Source organism: Salmo salar, unplaced genomic scaffold, assembly GCF_905237065.1.
Source record: "Salmo salar unplaced genomic scaffold, Ssal_v3.1, whole genome shotgun sequence".
Lineage (NCBI taxonomy): Eukaryota > Metazoa > Chordata > Actinopteri > Salmoniformes > Salmonidae > Salmo > Salmo salar.
Window position 1 is genome coordinate 10001 of NW_025548465.1, and position 20951 is coordinate 30951.

Here is a 20951-nt window from a genome sequence, read left to right on the forward strand (position 1 = left end):
ACACCCTCTACTACACCCTCTACTACACCCTCTACTACACGCTCTACTACACCCTCTACTACACCCTCTATTACACGCTCTACTACACCCTCTACACCCTCTACACGCTCTACTACACCCTCTACTACACCCTCTACTACACCCTCTACTACACCCTCTACTACACCCTCTACTACACCCTCTACTACACGCTCTACTACACGCTCTACTACACCCTCTACTACACGCTCTACTACACGCTCTACTACACGCTCTACTACACGCTCTACTACACGCTCTACACGCTCTACTACACGCTCTACACGCTCTACTACACGCTCTACACGCTCTACTACACCCTCTACTACACGCTCTACTACACCCTCTACTACACCCTCTACTACACCCTCTACTACACCCTCTACTACACCCTCTACTACACCCTCTACTACACCCTCTACTACACGCTCTACTACACCCTCTACTACACGCTCTGCTACACGCTCTACACCCTCTGCTACACCCTCTGCTACACCCTCTACTACACCCTCTACTACACCCTCTACTACACGCTCTACTACACGCTCTACTACACCCTCTACTACACCCTCTACTACACGCTCTGCTACACGCTCTACTACACGCTCTACTACACGCTCTACTACACCCTCTACACGCTCTACTACACGCTCTACTACGCCCTCTACTACGCGCTCTGCTACACGCTCTACTACACCCTCTGCTACACCCTCTGCTACGCGCTCTGCTACGCCCTCTGCTACGCGCTCTGCTACACGCTCTGCTACACGCTCTGCTACACGCTCTGCTACACGCTCTACTACACCCTCTACTACACCCTCTACTACACGCTCTACTACACCCTCTACACGCTCTACTACACCCTCTACACGCTCTACTACACGCTCTACACGCTCTACTACACCCTCTACTACACGCTCTACTACACGCTCTACTACACGCTCTACTACACGCTCTACACGCTCTACTACACGCTCTACTACACCCTCTACTACACGCTCTACACGCTCTACTACACGCTCTACTACACGCTCTACTACACGCTCTACTACACCCTCTACTACACGCTCTACTACACGCTCTACTACACGCTCTACTACACGCTCTACTACACGCTCTACTACACGCTCTACTACACCCTCTACACGCTCTACTACACCCTCTACACGCTCTACTACACGCTCTACTACACGCTCTACTACACGCTCTACTACACGCTCTACGCGCTCTGCTACGCCCTCTGCTACGCCCTCTGCTACGCGCTCTGCTACGCCCTCTGCTACGCGCTCTGCTACGCCCTCTGCTACGCCCTCTGCTACGCTCTCTGCTACGCCCTCTGCTACGCGCTCTGCTACGCGCTCTGCTGTTATAGCTATTATAGCAGCAGCTCCGTATTAATGCCAGTAGAGTGGAGGCTGTTTTCACTTCTCAGCTGTGTTTTCTAATCTCTCTCCCCCTCTCCCCTCTCTCCTCTCTCCTCTCTCTCTCTCTCCTCTCTCTCTCTCCTCTCTCTCTCCTCTCCCCCTCTCTCCTCTCTCTCTCTCTCTCTCTCCCCCTCTCTCCCCCTCTCTCCTCTCTCTCTCTCTCTCTCCTCTCCCCCTCTCTCCTCTCTCTCTCTCTCTCTCTCTCCTCTCTCTCTCTCCTCTCTCTCCCCTCTCCCCTCTCTCCCTCTCCCTCTCTCTCCCCCTCTCTCCCTCCCTCCCCCCCAGTGGTTCTCTCCTAGCTGTGGCAGCGGGTTTGTTGTATGGTTCCTCTTTTGTTCCAGTTCTCTACATTAAGAACCATGCAGCACATCATGACAGCCGCTTCACCGGGGCTAGCCAGTTTGGTAGGTCACCTCCGCATTACCATCACCGCCGCATTACCATCACCTCCGTCATTACCGACACCTCCACATTACCGACACCGCCTCATTACCGTCGCCTCCACATTACCGTCACCGCCGCATTACCGTCACCTCCGCATTACCGTCACCGCCGCATTACCGACACCTCCGCATTACCGACACAGCCTCATTACCGTCACCGCCTCATTACCGTCACCGCCGCATTACCATCACCGCCGCATTACCGACACCTCCGCATTACCGTCACCGCCGCATTACCGTCACCGCCGCATTACCGACACCGCCGCATTACCGTCACCGCCGCATTACCATCACCGCCGCATTACCGACACCTCCGCATTACCGTCACCGCCGCATTACCGTCACCGCCGCATTACCATCACAGCCTCATTACCGTCACCGACCGCATTACCGACACAGCCTCATTACCGTCACCGGATCTCTATCCATCTCTATGGTGCCACCATAATGGCTGTGATCTCTATCCATCTCTATGGTGCCACCATAATGGCTGTGATCTCTATCCATCTCTATGGTGCCACCATAATGGCTGTGATCTCTATCCATCTCTATGGTGCCACCATAATGGCTGTGATCTCTATCCATCTCTATGGTGCCACCATAATGGCTGTGATCTCTATCCATCTCTATGGTGTCTCCATAATGGCAGGGTTACGCTGTGATCTCTATCCATCTCTATGGTGCCTCCATAATGGCAGGGATACGCTGTGATCTCTATCCATCTCTATGGTGCCTCCATAATGGCAGGGTTACGCTGTGATCTCTATCCATCTCTATGGTGCCACCATAATGGCAGGGTTACGCTGTGATCTCTATCCATCTCTATGGTGCCACCATAATGGCAGGGATACGCTGTGATCTCTATCCATCTCTATGGTGCCACCATAATGGCAGGGATACGCTGTGATCTCTATCCATCTCTATGGTGCCACCATAATGGCAGGGATACGCTGTGATCTCTATCCATCTCTATGGTGCCTCCATAATGGCAGGGATACGCTGTGATCTCTATCCATCTCTATGGTGCCACCATAGTGGCAGGGATACGCTGTGATCTCTATTTTCTTTCCTCTGTGTGTGTGTGTGTGTGTGTGTGTGTGTGTAGATCTGGACTATGTGTTTGCCCAGTTCAGTGGGATATTCCTGACCAGTACTGTCTACTTCCTGATCTACTGCGCTGCCATGAAGAACAGACCTAGAGTCTACCCTAGAGCAATACTACCTGGTATACACACCTAGAGTCTACCCTAGAGCAATACTACCTGGTACACACACCTAGAGTCTACCCTAGAGCAATACTACCTGGTACACACACCTAGAGTCTACCCTAGAGCAATACTACCTGGTACACACACCTAGAGTCTACCCTAGAGCAATACTACCTGGTATACACACCTAGAGTCTACCCTAGAGCAATACTACCTGGTATACACACCTAGAGTCTACCCTAGAGCAATACTACCTGGTATACACACCTAGAGTCTACCCTAGAGCAATACTACCTGGTACACACACCTAGAGTCTACCCTAGAGCAATACTACCTGGTACACACACCTAGAGTCTACCCTAGAGCAATACTACCTGGTACACACACCTAGAGTCTACCCTAGAGCAATACTACCTGGTACACACACCTAGAGTCTACCCTAGAGCAATACTACCTGGTACACACACCTAGAGTCTACCCTAGAGCAATACTACCTGGTACACACACCTAGAGTCTACCCTAGAGCAATACTACCTGGTATACACACCTAGAGTCTACCCTAGAGCAATACTACCTGGTATACACACCTAGAGAGTTATACTACCTGGTACACACACCTAGAGTCTACCCTAGAGCAATACTACCTGGTACACACACCTAGAGTCTACCCTAGAGCAATACTACCTGGTACACACACCTAGAGTCTACCCTAGAGCAATACTACCTGGTACACACACCTAGAGTCTACCCTAGAGCAATACTACCTGGTACACACACCTAGAGTCTACCCTAGAGCAATACTACCTGGTACACACACCTAGAGTCTACCCTAGAGCAATACTACCTGGTATACACACCTAGAGTCTACCCTAGAGCAATACTACCTGCTATACACACCTAGAGAGTTATACTACCTGGTATACACACCTAGAGTCTACCCTAGAGCAATACTACCTGGTACACACACCTAGAGAGTTATTCTACCTGGTACACACACCTAGAGTCTACCCTAGAGCAATACTACCTGGTACACACACCTAGAGAGTTATACTACCTGGTATACACACCTAGAGAGTTATACTACCTGGTACACACACCTAGAGTCTACCCTAGAGCAATACTACCTGGTACACACACCTAGAGTCTACCCTAGAGCAATACTACCTGGTACACACACCTAGAGTCTACCCTAGAGCAATACTACCTGGTACACACACCTAGAGTCTACCCTAGAGCAATACTACCTGGTACACACACCTAGAGTCTACCCTAGAGCAATACTACCTGGTATACACACCTAGAGTCTACCCTAGAGCAATACTACCTGGTACACACACCTAGAGTCTACCCTAGAGCAATACTACCTGGTACACACACCTAGAGTCTACCCTAGAGCAATACTACCTGGTATACACACCTAGAGTCCACCCTAGAGCAATACTACCTGGTACACACACCTAGAGAGTTATACTACCTGGTATACACACCTAGAGTCTACCCTAGAGCAATACTACCTGGTACACACACCTAGAGTCTACCCTAGAGCAATACTACCTGGTACACACACCTAGAGAGTTATACTACCTGGTACACACACCTAGAGAGTTATACTACCTGGTACACACACCTAGAGAGTTATACTACCTGGTATACACACCTAGAGAGTTATACTACCTGGTACACACACATAGACACACCTAGAGAGTTATACTACCTGGTATACACACCTAGAGAGTTATACTACCTGGTACACACACCTAGAGAGTTATACTACCTGGTACACACACCTAGAGAGTTATACTACCTGGTATACACACCTAGAGAGTTATACTACCTGGTACACACACCTGGAGAGTTATACTACCTGGTACACACACCTAGACACACCTAGAGAGTTATACTACCTGGTATACACACCTAGAGAGTTATACTACCTGGTATACACACCTAGAGAGTTATACTACCTGGTATACACACCTAGAGAGTTATACTACCTGGTATACACACCTAGAGTCTACCCTAGAGTTATACTACCTGGTATACGTACACACACACACCTAGAGAGTTATACTACCTGGTATACACACCTAGAGAGCAATACTACCTGGTATACACACCTAGAGAGCAATACTACCTGGTACACACACCTAGAGAGTTATACTACCTGGTATACACACCTAGAGAGTTATACTACCTGGTATACACACCTAGAGAGTTATACTACCTGGTATACACACCTAGAGAGTTATACTACCTGGTATACACACCTAGAGAGTTATACTACCTGGTACACACACCTAGAGAGTTATACTACCTGGTACACACACCTAGAGAGTTATACTACCTGGTACACACACCTTGAGAGTTATACTTCCTGGTACACACACCTTGAGAGTTATACTACCTGGTACACACACCCAGAGAGTTATACTACCTGGTATACACACCTAGAGAGTTATACTACCTGGTATACACACCTAGAGTCTACCCTAGAGCAATACTACCTGGTATACACACCTAGAGAGTTATACTACCTGGTATACACACCTAGAGAGTTATACTACCTGGTACACACACCTGGAGAGTTATACTACCTGGTACACACACCTAGAGAGTTATACTACCTGGTATACACACCTAGAGAGTTATACTACCTGGTACACACACCTGGAGAGTTATACTACCTGGTACACACACCTAGACACACCTAGAGAGTTATACTACCTGGTATACACACCTAGAGAGTTATACTACCTGGTATACACACCTAGAGTCTACCCTAGAGTTATACTACCTGGTATACGTACACACACACACCTAGAGAGTTATACTACCTGGTATACACACCTAGAGAGCAATACTACCTGGTATACACACCTAGAGAGCAATACTACCTGGTATACACACCTAGAGAGTTATACTACCTGGTATACACACCTAGAGAGTTATACTACCTGGTACACACACCTAGAGAGTTATACTACCTGGTACACACACCTAGAGAGTTATACTACCTGGTACACACACCTTGAGAGTTATACTTCCTGGTACACACACCTTGAGAGTTATACTACCTGGTACACACACCTAGAGAGTTATACTACCTGGTATACACACCTAGAGAGTTATACTACCTGGTATACACACCTAGAGTCTACCCTAGAGCAATACTACCTGGTATACACACCTAGAGAGTTATACTACCTGGTATACACACCTAGAGAGTAATACTACCTGGTATACGCACACACACACACCTAGAGAGTTATACTACCTGGTATACACACCTAGAGAGTTATACTACCTGGTACACACACCTAGAGAGTTATACTACCTGGTATACACACCTAGAGAGTTATACTACCTGGTATACACACCTAGAGAGTTATACTACCTGGTATACACACCTAGAGTCTACCCTAGAGTTATACTACCTGGTATACGTACACACACACACACCTAGAGAGTTATACTACCTGGTACACACACCTGGAGAGTTATACTACCTGGTACACACACCTAGACACACCTAGAGAGTTATACTACCTGGTATACACACCTAGAGAGTTATACTACCTGGTATACACACCTAGAGAGTTATACTACCTGGTATACACACCTAGAGAGTTATACTACCTGGTACACACACACCTAGAGAGTTATACTACCTGGTACACACACCTTGAGTTATACTACCTGGTATACACACCTAGAGAGTTATACTACCTGGTATACACACCTAGAGAGTTATACTACCTGGTATACACACCTAGAGAGTTATACTACCTGGTATACACACCTAGAGAGTTATACTACCTGGTATACACACCTAGACACACCTAGAGAGTTATACTACCTGGTATACACACCTAGAGAGTTATACTACCTGGTACACACACCTAGAGAGTTATACTACCTGGTACACACACACCTAGAGAGTTATACTACCTGGTATACACTCCTAGAGAGTTATACTACCTGGTATACACACCTAGAGAGTTATACTACCTGGTATACACACCTAGAGAGTTATACTACCTGGTACACACACACCTAGAGAGTTATACTACCTGGTATACACACACACACACACACACCTAGAGAGTTATACTACCTGGTACACACACCTAGAGAGTTATACTACCTGGTACACACACCTAGACACACCTAGAGAGTTATACTACCTGGTATACACACCTAGAGATTTATACTACCTGGTATACACACCTAGAGAGTTATACTACCTGGTACACACACACCTAGAGAGTTATACTACCTGGTATACACACCTAGAGTCTAACCTAGAGTTATACTACCTGGTATACACACCTAGAGAGTTATACTACCTGGTATACACACCTAGAGAGTTATACTACCTGGTACACACACCTAGAGAGTTATACTACCTGGTACACACACCTAGAGAGTTATACTACCTGGTATACACACCTAGAGAGTTATACTACCTGGTACACACACCTAGAGAGTTATACTACCTGGTACACACACCTGGAGATGTATACTACCTGGTACACACACCTAGACACACCTAGAGAGTTATACTACCTGGTATACACACCTAGAGAGTTATACTACCTGGTATACACACCTAGAGAGTTATACTACCTGGTACACACACCTAGAGAGTTATACTACCTGGTACACACACCTAGAGAGTTATACTACCTGGTACACACACCTGGAGAGTTATACTACCTGGTACACACACCTAGACACACCTAGAGAGTTATACTACCTGGTATACACACCTAGAGAGTTATACTACCTGGTATACACACCTAGAGAGTTATACTACCTGGTATACACACCTAGAGTCTACCCTAGAGTTATACTACCTGGTATACGTACACACACACACACCTAGAGAGTTATACTACCTGGTACACACACCTGGAGAGTTATACTACCTGGTACACACACCTAGACACACCTAGAGAGTTATACTACCTGGTATACACACCTAGAGAGTTATACTACCTGGTATACACACCTAGAGAGTTATACTACCTGGTATACACACCTAGAGAGTTATACTACCTGGTACACACACCTAGAGAGTTATACTACCTGGTATACACACCTAGAGAGTTATACTACCTGGTACACACACCTAGACACACCTAGAGAGTTATACTACCTGGTATACACACCTAGAGAGTTATACTACCTGGTATACACACCTAGAGAGTTATACTACCTGGTATACACACCTAGAGAGTTATACTACCTGGTATACACACCTAGAGTCTACCCTAGAGCAATACTACCTGGTATACACACCTAGAGAGTTATACTACCTGGTATACACACCTAGAGAGTTATACTACCTGGTATACACACCTAGAGAGTTATACTACCTGGTACACACACCTAGAGAGTTATACTACCTGGTATACACACCTAGAGAGTTATACTACCTGGTATACACACCTAGAGAGTTATACTACCTGGTATACACACCTAGAGAGTTATACTACCTGGTATACACACCTAGAGAGTTATACTACCTGGTATACATACCTAGAGAGTTATACTACCTGGTATACACACCTAGAGAGTTATACTACCTGGTACACACACACCTAGAGAGTTATACTACCTGGTACACACACCTAGAGAGTTATACTACCTGGTATACACACCTAGAGTCTACCCTAGAGCAATACTACCTGGTATACACACCTAGAGAGTTATACTACCTGGTATACACACCTAGAGAGTTATACTACCTGGTACACACACCTAGAGAGTTATACTACCTGGTACACACACCTAGAGAGTTATACTACCTGGTACACACACCTAGAGAGTTATACTACCTGGTACACACACCTAGAGAGTTATACTACCTGGTATACACACCTAGAGAGTTATACTACCTGGTACACACACCTAGAGAGTTATACTACCTGGTACACACACCTAGAGAGTTATACTACCTGGTATACACACCTAGAGAGTTATACTACCTGGTATACACACCTAGAGAGTTATACTACCTGGTATACACACCTAGAGAGTTATACTACCTGGTACACACACCTAGAGAGTTATACTACCTGGTACACACACCTAGAGAGTTATACTACCTGGTACACACACCTAGAGAGTTATACTACCTGGTACACACACCTGGAGAGTTATACTACCTGGTACACACACCTAGACACACCTAGAGAGTTATACTACCTGGTATACACACCTAGAGAGTTATACTACCTGGTATACACACCTAGAGAGTTATACTACCTGGTACACACACCTAGAGAGTTATACTACCTGGTACACACACCTAGAGAGTTATACTACCTGGTACACACACCTGGAGAGTTATACTACCTGGTACACACACCTAGACACACCTAGAGAGTTATACTACCTGGTATACACACCTAGAGAGTTATACTACCTGGTATACACACCTAGAGAGTTATACTACCTGGTATACACACCTAGAGTCTACCCTAGAGTTATACTACCTGGTATACGTACACACACACACACCTAGAGAGTTATACTACCTGGTACACACACCTGGAAAGTTATACTACCTGGTACACACACCTAGACACACCTAGAGAGTTATACTACCTGGTATACACACCTAGAGAGTTATACTACCTGGTATACACACCTAGAGAGTTATACTACCTGGTACACACACCTAGAGAGTTATACTACCTGGTACACACACCTAGAGAGTTATACTACCTGGTACACACACCTAGAGAGTTATACTACCTGGTATACACACCTAGAGAGTTATACTACCTGGTATACACACCTAGAGAGTTATACTACCTGGTACACACACCTGGAGAGTTATACTACCTGGTACACACACCTAGACACACCTAGAGAGTTATACTACCTGGTATACACACCTAGAGTCTACCCTAGAGTTATACTACCTGGTATACGTACACTCACACACACCTAGAGAGTTATACTACCTGGTATACACACCTAGAGAGTTATACTACCTGGTATACACACCTAGAGAGTTATACTACCTGGTATACACACCTAGAGAGCAATAATACCTGGTATACACACCTAGAGAGCAATACTACCTGGTATACACACCTAGAGAGTTATACTACCTGGTATACACACCTAGAGAGTTATACTACCTGGTACACACACCTAGAGAGTTATACTACCTGGTACACACACCTAGAGAGTTATACTACCTGGTATACACACCTAGAGAGTTTTACTACCTGGTACACACACCTAGAGTCTACCCTAGAGCAATACTACCTGGTATACACACCTAGAGAGTTATACTACCTGGTATACACACCTAGAGAGTTATACTACCTGGTATACACACCTAGAGAGTAATACTACCTGGTATACGCACACACACCTAGAGAGTAATACTACCTGGTACACACACCTAGAGAGTAATACTACCTGGTATACACACCTAGAGAGTTATACTACCTGGTATACACACCTAGAGAGTTATACTACCTGGTATACACACCTAGAGAGTTATACTACCTGGTACACACACCTTGAGAGTTATACTACCTGGTATACACACCTAGAGTCTACCCTAGAGCAATACTACCTGGTATACACACCTAGAGAGTTATACTACCTGGTATACACACCTAGAGAGTTATACTACCTGGTATACACACCTAGAGAGTTATACTACCTGGTATACACACCTAGAGAGTTATACTACCTGGTATACACACCTGGAGAGTTATACTACCTGGTACACACACCTGGAGAGTTATACTACCTGGTACACACACCTAGACACACCTAGAGAAATATACTACCTGGTATACACACCTAGAGAGTTATACTACCTGGTACACACACCTAGAGAGTTATACTACCTGGTATACACACCTAGAGAGTTATACTACCTGGTATACACACCTAGAGAGTAATACTACCTGGTATACGCACACACACCTAGAGAGTTATACTACCTGGTACACACACCTAGAGAGTTATACTACCTGGTATACACACCTGGAGAGTTATACTACCTGGTACACACACCTGGAGAGTTATACTACCTGGTACACACACCTGGAGAGTTATACTACCTGGTACACACACCTAGACACACCTAGAGAAATATACTACCTGGTATACACACCTAGAGAGTTATACTACCTGGTATACACACCTGGAGAGTTATACTACCTGGTACACACACCTGGAGAGTTATACTACCTGGTATACACACCTAGAGAGTTATACTACCTGGTACACACACCTAGACACACCTAGAGAAATATACTACCTGGTATACACACCTAGAGAGTTATACTACCTGGTATACACACACACACACACACCTAGAGAGTTATACTACCTGGTATACACACCTAGAGAGTTATACTACCTGGTATACACACCTAGAGAGTTATACTACCTGGTATACACAGCTAGAGTCTACCTTAGAGTTATACTACCTGGTATACACACCTAGAGAGTTATACTACCTGGTATACACACCTAGAGAGTTATACTACCTGGTATACACACCTAGAGAGTTATACTACCTGGTACACACACCTAGAGAGTTATACTACCTGGTACAATCACCTAGAGAGTTATACTACCTGGTATACACACCTAGAGAGTTATACTACCTGGTATACATACCTAGAGAGTTATACTACCTGGTATACACACCTAGAGAGTTATACTACCTGGTATACACACCTAGAGAGTTATACTACCTGGTACACACACACCTAGAGAGTTATACTACCTGGTACACACACCTAGAGTCTACCCTAGAGTTATACTACCTGGTATACACACCTAGAGAGTTATACTACCTGGTATACACACCTAGAGAGTTATACTACCTGGTATACACACCTAGAGAGTTATACTACCTGGTACACACACCTAGAGAGTTATACTACCTGGTATACACACCTAGAGAGTTATACTACCTGGTACACACACCTAGAGAGTTATACTACCTGGTACACACACCTAGAGAGTTATACTACCTGGTACACACACCTAGACACACCTAGAGAGTTATACTACCTGGTATACATACCTAGAGAGTTATACTACCTGGTATACACACCTAGAGAGTTATACTACCTGGTACACACACACCTAGAGAGTTATACTACCTGGTATACACACCTAGAGTCTACCTTAGAGTTATACTACCTGGTATACACACCTAGAGAGTTATACTACCTGGTATACACACCTAGAGAGTTATACTACCTGGTATACACACCTAGAGAGTTATACTACCTGGTACACACACACCTAGAGAGTTATACTACCTGGTACACACACCTAGAGTCTACCCTAGAGTTATACTACCTGGTATACACACCTAGAGAGTTATACTACCTGGTATACACACCTAGAGAGTTATACTACCTGGTATACACACCTAGAGAGTTATACTACCTGGTACACACACCTAGAGTCTACCCTAGAGTTATACTACCTGGTATACACACCTAGAGAGTTATACTACCTGGTACACACACCTAGAGAGTTATACTACCTGGTATACACACCTAGAGAGTTATACTACCTGGTATACACACCTAGAGAGTTATACTACCTGGTACACACACCTAGAGAGTTATACTACCTGGTATACACACCTAGAGAGTTATACTACCTGGTATACACACCTAGAGAGTTATACTACCTGGTATACACACACACACACACCTAGAGAGTTATACTACCTGGTACACACACCTAGAGAGTTATACTACCTGGTATACACACCTAGACACACCTAGAGAGTTATACTACCTGGTACACACACCTAGAGAGTTATACTACCTGGTATACACACCTAGAGAGTTATACTACCTGGTCAGATTGTAGGGTTATTTACTCTCTGTGTATTTTTGTCCAGGTTTTGTCTCTGGGGTGATGTGGGGTATTGCTACCTGCTGCTGGTTTCTGGCCAACACCTACCTGAGTGCTGTGGTCAGTTTCCCCATAATAACCACGGTGAGTATTAATACTACAGCAGTACTATGTTAATACTACAGCAGTGCTATATTAGTACTACAGCAGTGCTATGTTAATACTACAGCAGTGCTATATTAATACTACAGCAGTACTATATGAATACTACAGCAGTACTATGTTAATACTACAGCAGTACTATATTAATACTACAGCAGTACTATGTTAATACTACAGCAGTACTATATGAATACTACAGCAGTACTATGTTAATACTACAGCAGTACTATATTAATACTACATCAGTACTATATACAGCAGTACTATATTAATACTACAGCAGTACTATGTTAATACTACAGCAGTGCTATATGAATACTACAGCAGTACTATATACAGCAGTACTATATTAATACTACAGCAGTACTATATTAATACTACAGCAGTACTATGTTAATACTACAGCAGTACTATATTAATACTACAGCAGTACTATATTAATACTACAGCAGTACTATGTTAATACTACAGCTGTGCTATATGAATACTACAGCAGTACTATGTTAATACTACAGCGGTACTATATTAATACTACAGCAGTACTATGTTAATACTACAGCAGTACTATATTAATACTACAGCAGTGCTATATGAATACTACAGCAGTACTATGTTAATGCTACAGCGGTACTATGTTAATACTACAGCGGTACTATATTAATACTGCTGCGGTAGTACTATATTAATACTATGGCAGCACTATATTAATACTATGGCGGCACTATATTAATACTACAGCAGTACTATATTAATACTACAGCAGTACTATATTAATACTACAGCAGTACTATATTAATACTACAGCAGTACTGTTTTAATGCTACAGCGGTACTGTTTTAATGCTATAGCGGTACTATATTAATACTACAGCAGTACTATATTAATACTACGGCAGTGCTATATTAATACTATAGCAGGAATACTACGGCAGTGCTATATTAATACTATAGCAGTAATATATTAATACTACAGCAGTGCTATATTAATACTACAGCAGTAATATATTAATACTACAGCAGTGCTATATTAATACTATAGCAGGAATACTACGGCAGTGCTATATTAATACTATAGCAGTAATATATTAATACTACAGCAGTACCATATTAATACTACAGCAGTGCTATATTAATACTACAGCAGTGCTGTTTTAATGCTATAGCGGATACTACAGCAGTGCTGTTTAATGCTATAGTGGTAATATATTAATACTACAGCAGTACCATATTAATACTACGGCAGTGCTATATTAATACTATAGCAGGAATACTACGGCAGTGCTATATTAATACTATAGCAGTAATATATTAATACTACAGCAGTGCTATATTACTATAACAGCGGTAGTACTAATAATACTACAGTTACAGCGGTGCTATATTAATACTATAGCAGTATATATTAATACTACAGCAGTGCTATATTAATACTACGGCAGTGCTATATTAATACTATAGCAGAATACTACGGCAGTGCCATATTAATACTATAGCAGTGCTATATTAATACTACAGCAGTACTATATTAATACTACAGCAGTGCTATATTAATACTATAGCAGTAATACTACAGCAGTGCTATATTAATACTATAGCAGTAATATATTAATACTACAGCAGTACCATATTACTATAACAACGGTAGTACCTTAATAATACTACAGTGCTGTGTTGGTGCTACAGCGGTACTATATTAATACTACAGCGGTACTATATTAATACTACAGCAGTACCATGTTGATGATATTTTTATTTAATCTTTATTTAACTAGGCAAGTCAGTTAACAGCAGTACTATATTACTATAACAGCGGTAGTACCTTAATAATACTACAGTACTATGTTGATGCTACGGCGGTGCTGTGTTGATGCTACGGCAGTGCTGTGTTGATGCTACGGCGGTGCTGTGTTGATGCTACGGCAGTGCTGCTGTGTTGATGCTACGGCGGTGCTGTGTTGATGCTACGGCGGTGCTGTGTTGATGCTACGGCAGTGCTGCTGTGTTGATGCTACGGCGGTGCTGTGTTGATGCTACGGCGGTGCTGTGTTGATGCTACGGCGGTGCTGTGTTGATGCTACGGCAGTGCTGCGTTGATGCTACGGCGGTGCTGCTGTGTTGATGCTACGGCGGCGGTGCTGTGGCGATGCTACGGCGGCGGTGCTGTGGCGATGCTACGGCGGCGGTGCTGTGGCGATGCTACGGCGGCGGTGCTGTGGCGATGCTACGGCGGCGGTGCTGTGGCGATGCTACGGCGGCGGTGCTGTGGCGATGCTACGGCGGTGCTGCTGTGGTGATGCTACTGTGTTAAGTGTTTCTCTGTGTGCAGGGTCCTGGTCTCATTGCAGCTCTTTGGGGAGTGGTGGTCTTTAAGGAGGTTAAGGTAGGTAACCATTCTATTCAAAAATATATTACCAAAGCAAACTTATGTTAACCTTTTTCACTTGTGAGTTACAAATATCTCAAATGGATTAAGAAGGAAGCACCTGTTAATTGAAATGCATTCCAGGTGACTAACTCATGAAGCTGGTTGAGAGAATGCCAAGAGTGTGCAAAGCTGTCATCAAGGCAAAGAGGGGCTATTTGAAGAATCACGTCCAACAGCGCTGCCAGAATAACAGCAAAGTAGCTAGCCAACTACGGCTAACAGTCACGTCCAAACAGCGCTGCCAGAATAACAGTGAAGTAGCTAGCCAACTACGGCTAACAGTCACGTCCAAACAGCGCTGCAGCTAGCCAACTACGGCTAACAGTCACGTCCAAACAGCGCTGCCAGAATAACAGTGAAGTAGCTAGCCAACTACGGCTAACAGTCACGTCCAACAGCGCTGCAGCTAGCCAACTACGGCTAACAGTCACGTCCAACAGCGCTGCCAGAATAACAGCAAAGTAGCTAGCCAACTACGGCTAACAGTCACGTCCAACAGCAAAGTAGCTAGCCAACTACGGCTAACAGTCACGTCCAAACAGCGCTGCCAGAATAACAGTGACAGAAAGTAGCTAGCCAACTACGGTTCCAACAAGTCACGCCCAACAGCCAAAACAGCAAAGTAGCTAGCCAACTACGGCTAACAGTCACGTCCAAACAGCGCTGCCAGAATAACAGTGAAGTAGCTAGCCAACTACGGCTAACAGTCACGTCCAACAGCAAAGTAGCTAGCCAATTACGGCTAACAGTCACGTCCAAACAGCGCTACCAGAATAACAGTGAAGTAGCTAGCCAACTACGGCTAACAGTCACGTCCAACAGCGCTGCCAGAATAACAGCAAAGTAGCTAGCCAACTACGGCTAACAGTCACGTCCAACAGCGCTGCCAGAATAACAGTGAAGCAGCTAGCCAACTACGGCTAACAGTCACGTCCAAACAGCGCTGCGAGCAAGTGAAGTAGCTAGCCAACTACGGCTAACAGTCACGTCCAACAGCGCTGCCAGAATAACAGTGAAGTAGCTAGCCAACTACGGCTAACAGTCACGTCCAAACAGCGCTGCCAGAATAACAGTGAAGTAGCTAGCCAACTACGGCTAACAGTCACGTCCAAACAGCGCTGCAGCTAGCCAACTACGGCTAACAGTCACGTCCAAACAGCGCTGCCAGAATAACAGTGAAGCAGCTAGCCAACTACGGCTAACAGTCACGTCCAAACAGCGCTGCCAGAATAACAGTGAAGCAGCTAGCCAACTACGGCTAACAGTCACGTCCAAACAGCGCTGCCAGAATAACAGTGAAGTAGCTAGCCAACTATGGCTAACAGTCACGTCCAACAGCAAAGTAGCTAGCCAACTACGGCTAACAGTCACGTCCAACAGCGCTGCCAGAATAACAGTGAAGCAGCTAGCCAACTACGGCTAACAGTCACGTCCAAACAGCGCTGCCAGAATAACAGTGAAGTAGCTAGCCAACGACTCAAAACGCAGCTAGCCAACTACGGCTAACAGTCACGTCCAAACAGCGCTGCCAGAATAACAGTGAAGCAGCTAGCCAACTACGGCTAACAGTCACGTCCAAACAGCGCTGCCAGAATAACAGTGAAGTAGCTAGCCAACTACGGCTAACAGTCACGTCCAAACAGCGCTGCCAGAATAACAGTGAAGTAGCTAGCTGCGTTTGGTTAGGCTGTTCCGTAGCGACATTCACTGGGGTATATCCAGTTTAACAAAACATTTTTTGTACTTTTTGTGTAGTGTTTTTTTGGTGAGGTTTTCATTAAGTCCTTGGATATCCAACAACACTTATTATCTATCACCTGTTATCTTGGGTGCAAATAAAACCGATAAAAATGACCTGACGAGGCGTGATTTCGCCGTAGAAAAGTTTCTCTCGTCAGGACCCTGTTCATGACAGATGAGATCGCATACCAAACACTAGGCTAGTTTGTTGCTAGTAAATACATTAATAGGACAACCGAATTCAACAATACCAGTTGCTGAAAAACAGCTGGTCAAACGAGAAACGTGGGACGATTTGAAAGCGTAGCGCCTCTTTCATCACGACGGCAACATTTTGGCAGAAGGAGAAACTTCATGGTTAAATGATCTCTCTTCTCCTCCTCAGGGTCAGGGCTTATTGGTTAAATGACCTCTCTTCTCCTCCTCAGGGTCAGGGCTTATTGGTTAAATGACCTCTCTTCTCCTCCTCAGGGTCAGGGCTTATTGGTTAAATGACCTCTCTTCTCCTCCTCAGGGTCAGGGCTTATTGGTTAAATGACCTCTCTTCTTCTCCTCAGGGTCAGGGCTTATTGGTTAAATGACCTCTCTTCTCCTCCTCAGGGTCAGGGCTTATTGGTTAAATGACCTCTCTTCTCCTCCTCAGGGTCAGGGCTTATTGGTTAAATGACCTCTCTTCTCCTCCTCAGGGTCAGGGCTTATTGGTTAAATGACCTCTCTTCTCCTCCTCAGGGTCAGGGCTTATTGGTTAAATGACCTCTCTCCTCCTCAGGGTCAGGGCTTATTGGTTAAATGACCTCTCTTCTCCTCAGGGTCAGGGCTTATTGGTTAAATGACCTCTCTTCTCCTCCTCAGGGTCAGGGCTTATTGGTTAAATGACCTCTCTTCTCCTCCTCAGGGTCAGGGCTTATTGGTTAAATGACCTCTCTTCTCCTCCTCAGGGTCAGGGCTTATTGGTTAAATGACCTCTCTTCTCCTCCTCAGGGTCAGGGCTTATTGGTTAAATGACCTCTCGTCTCCTCCTCCTCAGGGTCAGGGCTTATTGGTTAAATGACCTCTCTCCTCCTCAGGGTCAGGGCTTATTGGTTAAATGACCTCTCTTCTCCTCAGGGTCAGGGCTTATTGGTTAAATGACCTCTCTCCTCCTCAGGGTCAGGGCTTATTGGTTAAATGACCTCTCTTCTCCTCCTCCTCAGGGTCAGGGCTTATTGGTTAAATGACCTCTCTTCTCCTCCTCCTCAGGGTCAGGGCTTATTGGTTAAATGACCTCTCGTCTCCTCCTCCTCAGGGTTGGTGTAACTTCCTCATCCTGGGCGTGGCGTTCTCATTGGTTCTAGCCGGAGCCCTGCTGACAGCCTTCTCCAAGGTGTAACACACAGCTTCTCCAAGGTGTAACACACAGCTTCTCTAAGGTGTAACACACAGCTTCTCCAAGGTGTAACACACAGCTTCTCCAAGGTGTAACACACAGCTTCTCCAAGGTGTAACACACAGCTTCTCTAAGGTGTAACACACAGCTTCTCCAAGGTGTAACACACAGCTTCTCCAAGGTGTAACACACAGCTTCTCTAAGGTGTAACACACAGCTTCTCTAAGGTGTAACACACAGCTTCTCTAAGGTGTAACACACAGCTTCTCTAAGGTGTAACACACAGCTTCTCTAAGGTGTAACACACAGCTTCTCTAAGGTGTAACACACAGCTTCTCTAAGGTGTAACACACAGCTTCTCTAAGGTGTAACACACAGCTTCTCTAAGGTGTAACACACAGCTTCTCTAAGGTGTAACACACAGCTTCTCCAAGGTATAACACACAGCTTCTCTAAGGTGTAACACACAGCTTCTCCAAGGTGTAACACACAGCTTCTCCAAGGTGTAACACACAGCTTCTCTAAGGTGTAACACACAGCTTCTCCAAGGTGTAACACACAGCTTCTCTAAGGTGTAACACACAGCTTCTCCAAGGTGTAACACACAGCTTCTCCAAGGTGTAACACACAGCTTCTCCAAGGTGTAACACACAGCTTCTCCAAGGTGTAACACACAGCTTCTCCAAGGTGTAACACACAGCTTCTCTAAGGTGTAACACACAGCTTCTCTAAGGTGTAACACACAGCTTCTCTAAGGTGTTATGACCTTCCGCCAGACACTCAGCGAACCAGGAGGATGATGGTTAATGTCCTCCACAAGGGAACCGTCTTAACTTTTAACTGATACACTTTTTTTTAACCATTTCTAGTTAGTCTCTAATATTTTCTTCCTTGATGAATTCATGGAAATAGACAAATGATTTTATCTTAAAGGGATACTTTTTTAAAAATGTTTTATAAAGTTTGTTTTTCCACTGTGATGTTACAGCCAGTGGCTGAAGAGGGTGAACTGTAGAGTTATCTAATCTAAGTGCCTGAAACTCACTTTCTGGTCCACCACTGTAGAGCCAGTACTTCCTGTTGATCTAATGTGACGTTACAGCCAGTACTTCCTGTCGATATCTAATGTGACGTTACAGCCAGTACTTCCTGTCGATCTAATGTGACGTTACAGCCAGTACTTCCTGTTGATCTAATGTGACGTTACAGCCAGTACTTCCTGTTGATATCTAATGTGACGTTACAGCCAGTACTTCCTGTTGATATGTGATGTTACAGCCAGTACTTCCTGTTGATCTAATGTGACGTTACAGCCAGTACTTCCTGTTTATCTAATGTGACGTTACAGCCAGTACTTCCTGTTGATATGTGACGTTACAGCCAGTACTTCCTGTTGATATGTGACGTTAGAGCCAGTACTTCCTGTTGATCTAATGTGACGTTACAGCCAGTACTTCCTGTTGATCTAATGTGACGTTACAGCCAGTACTTCCTGTTGATTTGGCCATCCAATGTATGAGACATTGCAACCCAATAGATGCTAGTCAACCTGCAAAGTGAACACTTCTAAGGTCGCTAAGATAAATATGACTAAACTATAAAAGGCACGGGCTTTCAGCTCTAGAAACGGTTTATAGCCATATTGAATAATTAGATAAAGACATTGTTGGGTTCTGAGAATATGAAATATACTTATTCATGTCACTGAGAGAGGGTATAATGTTTACATTATGTCAGGATATGTCACTGAGGGAGAGAGGGGGTATAATGTTTACATTATGTCAGGATATGTCACTGAGGGAGAGAGGGGGTATAACGTTTACATTATGTCAGGATATGTCACTGAGACAGGGTATAACGTTTACATTATGTCAGGATATGTCACTGAGGGAGAGAGGGGGTATAACGTTTACATTATGTCAGGATATGTCACTGAGGGAGAGAGGGGGTATAACGTTTACATTCTGTCAGGATGTGTTGTTGTTAGCCATCCAGGGATCCTCTGGGAGGAGAAGAGAGACACTCTGGTACCAGGCACCATGACAGCCGTGAGTTGGAGAGGACTGAGCACTCTGGGGTTAGAGGTGAAGAACAGATCTCACTAAGGTTCTGCCTAGCAACAGAGATGCATTGGCTGTTGAGATGCGTAGGAGGACGAAGGGTTAAATATCAGTGCTGTGCGAATGTGTTTTTTTTTGTCCGTTCGATCATTTGGGATTAATAAACTTGGTTTAAAATTTCATATTGTCCGGTGAGTTCTTACTCTGACATTTAGAACGTAAACAGTAGTTGGGATTATGCC

General features: G+C 44.6%; 1 protein-coding gene across 1 annotated transcript in view; it reads left to right on the plus strand.

The window, feature by feature from the left end:
- The window catches only part of LOC106592957 (transmembrane protein 144), a 23966-nt gene extending 4811 nt beyond the window's left edge, over positions 1–19155 (plus strand). The window contains exons 8-12 of the mRNA XM_045712401.1: positions 1728–1846; positions 2991–3110; positions 13004–13101; positions 15445–15498; positions 18569–19155. Of these exons, the coding sequence (XP_045568357.1) occupies positions 1728–1846; positions 2991–3110; positions 13004–13101; positions 15445–15498; positions 18569–18652 (475 nt within the window). The 3' untranslated portion in view covers positions 18653–19155. The remainder of the gene's footprint in view (positions 1–1727; positions 1847–2990; positions 3111–13003; positions 13102–15444; positions 15499–18568) is intronic.
- Positions 19156–20951: the final 1796 nt, after the last annotated feature.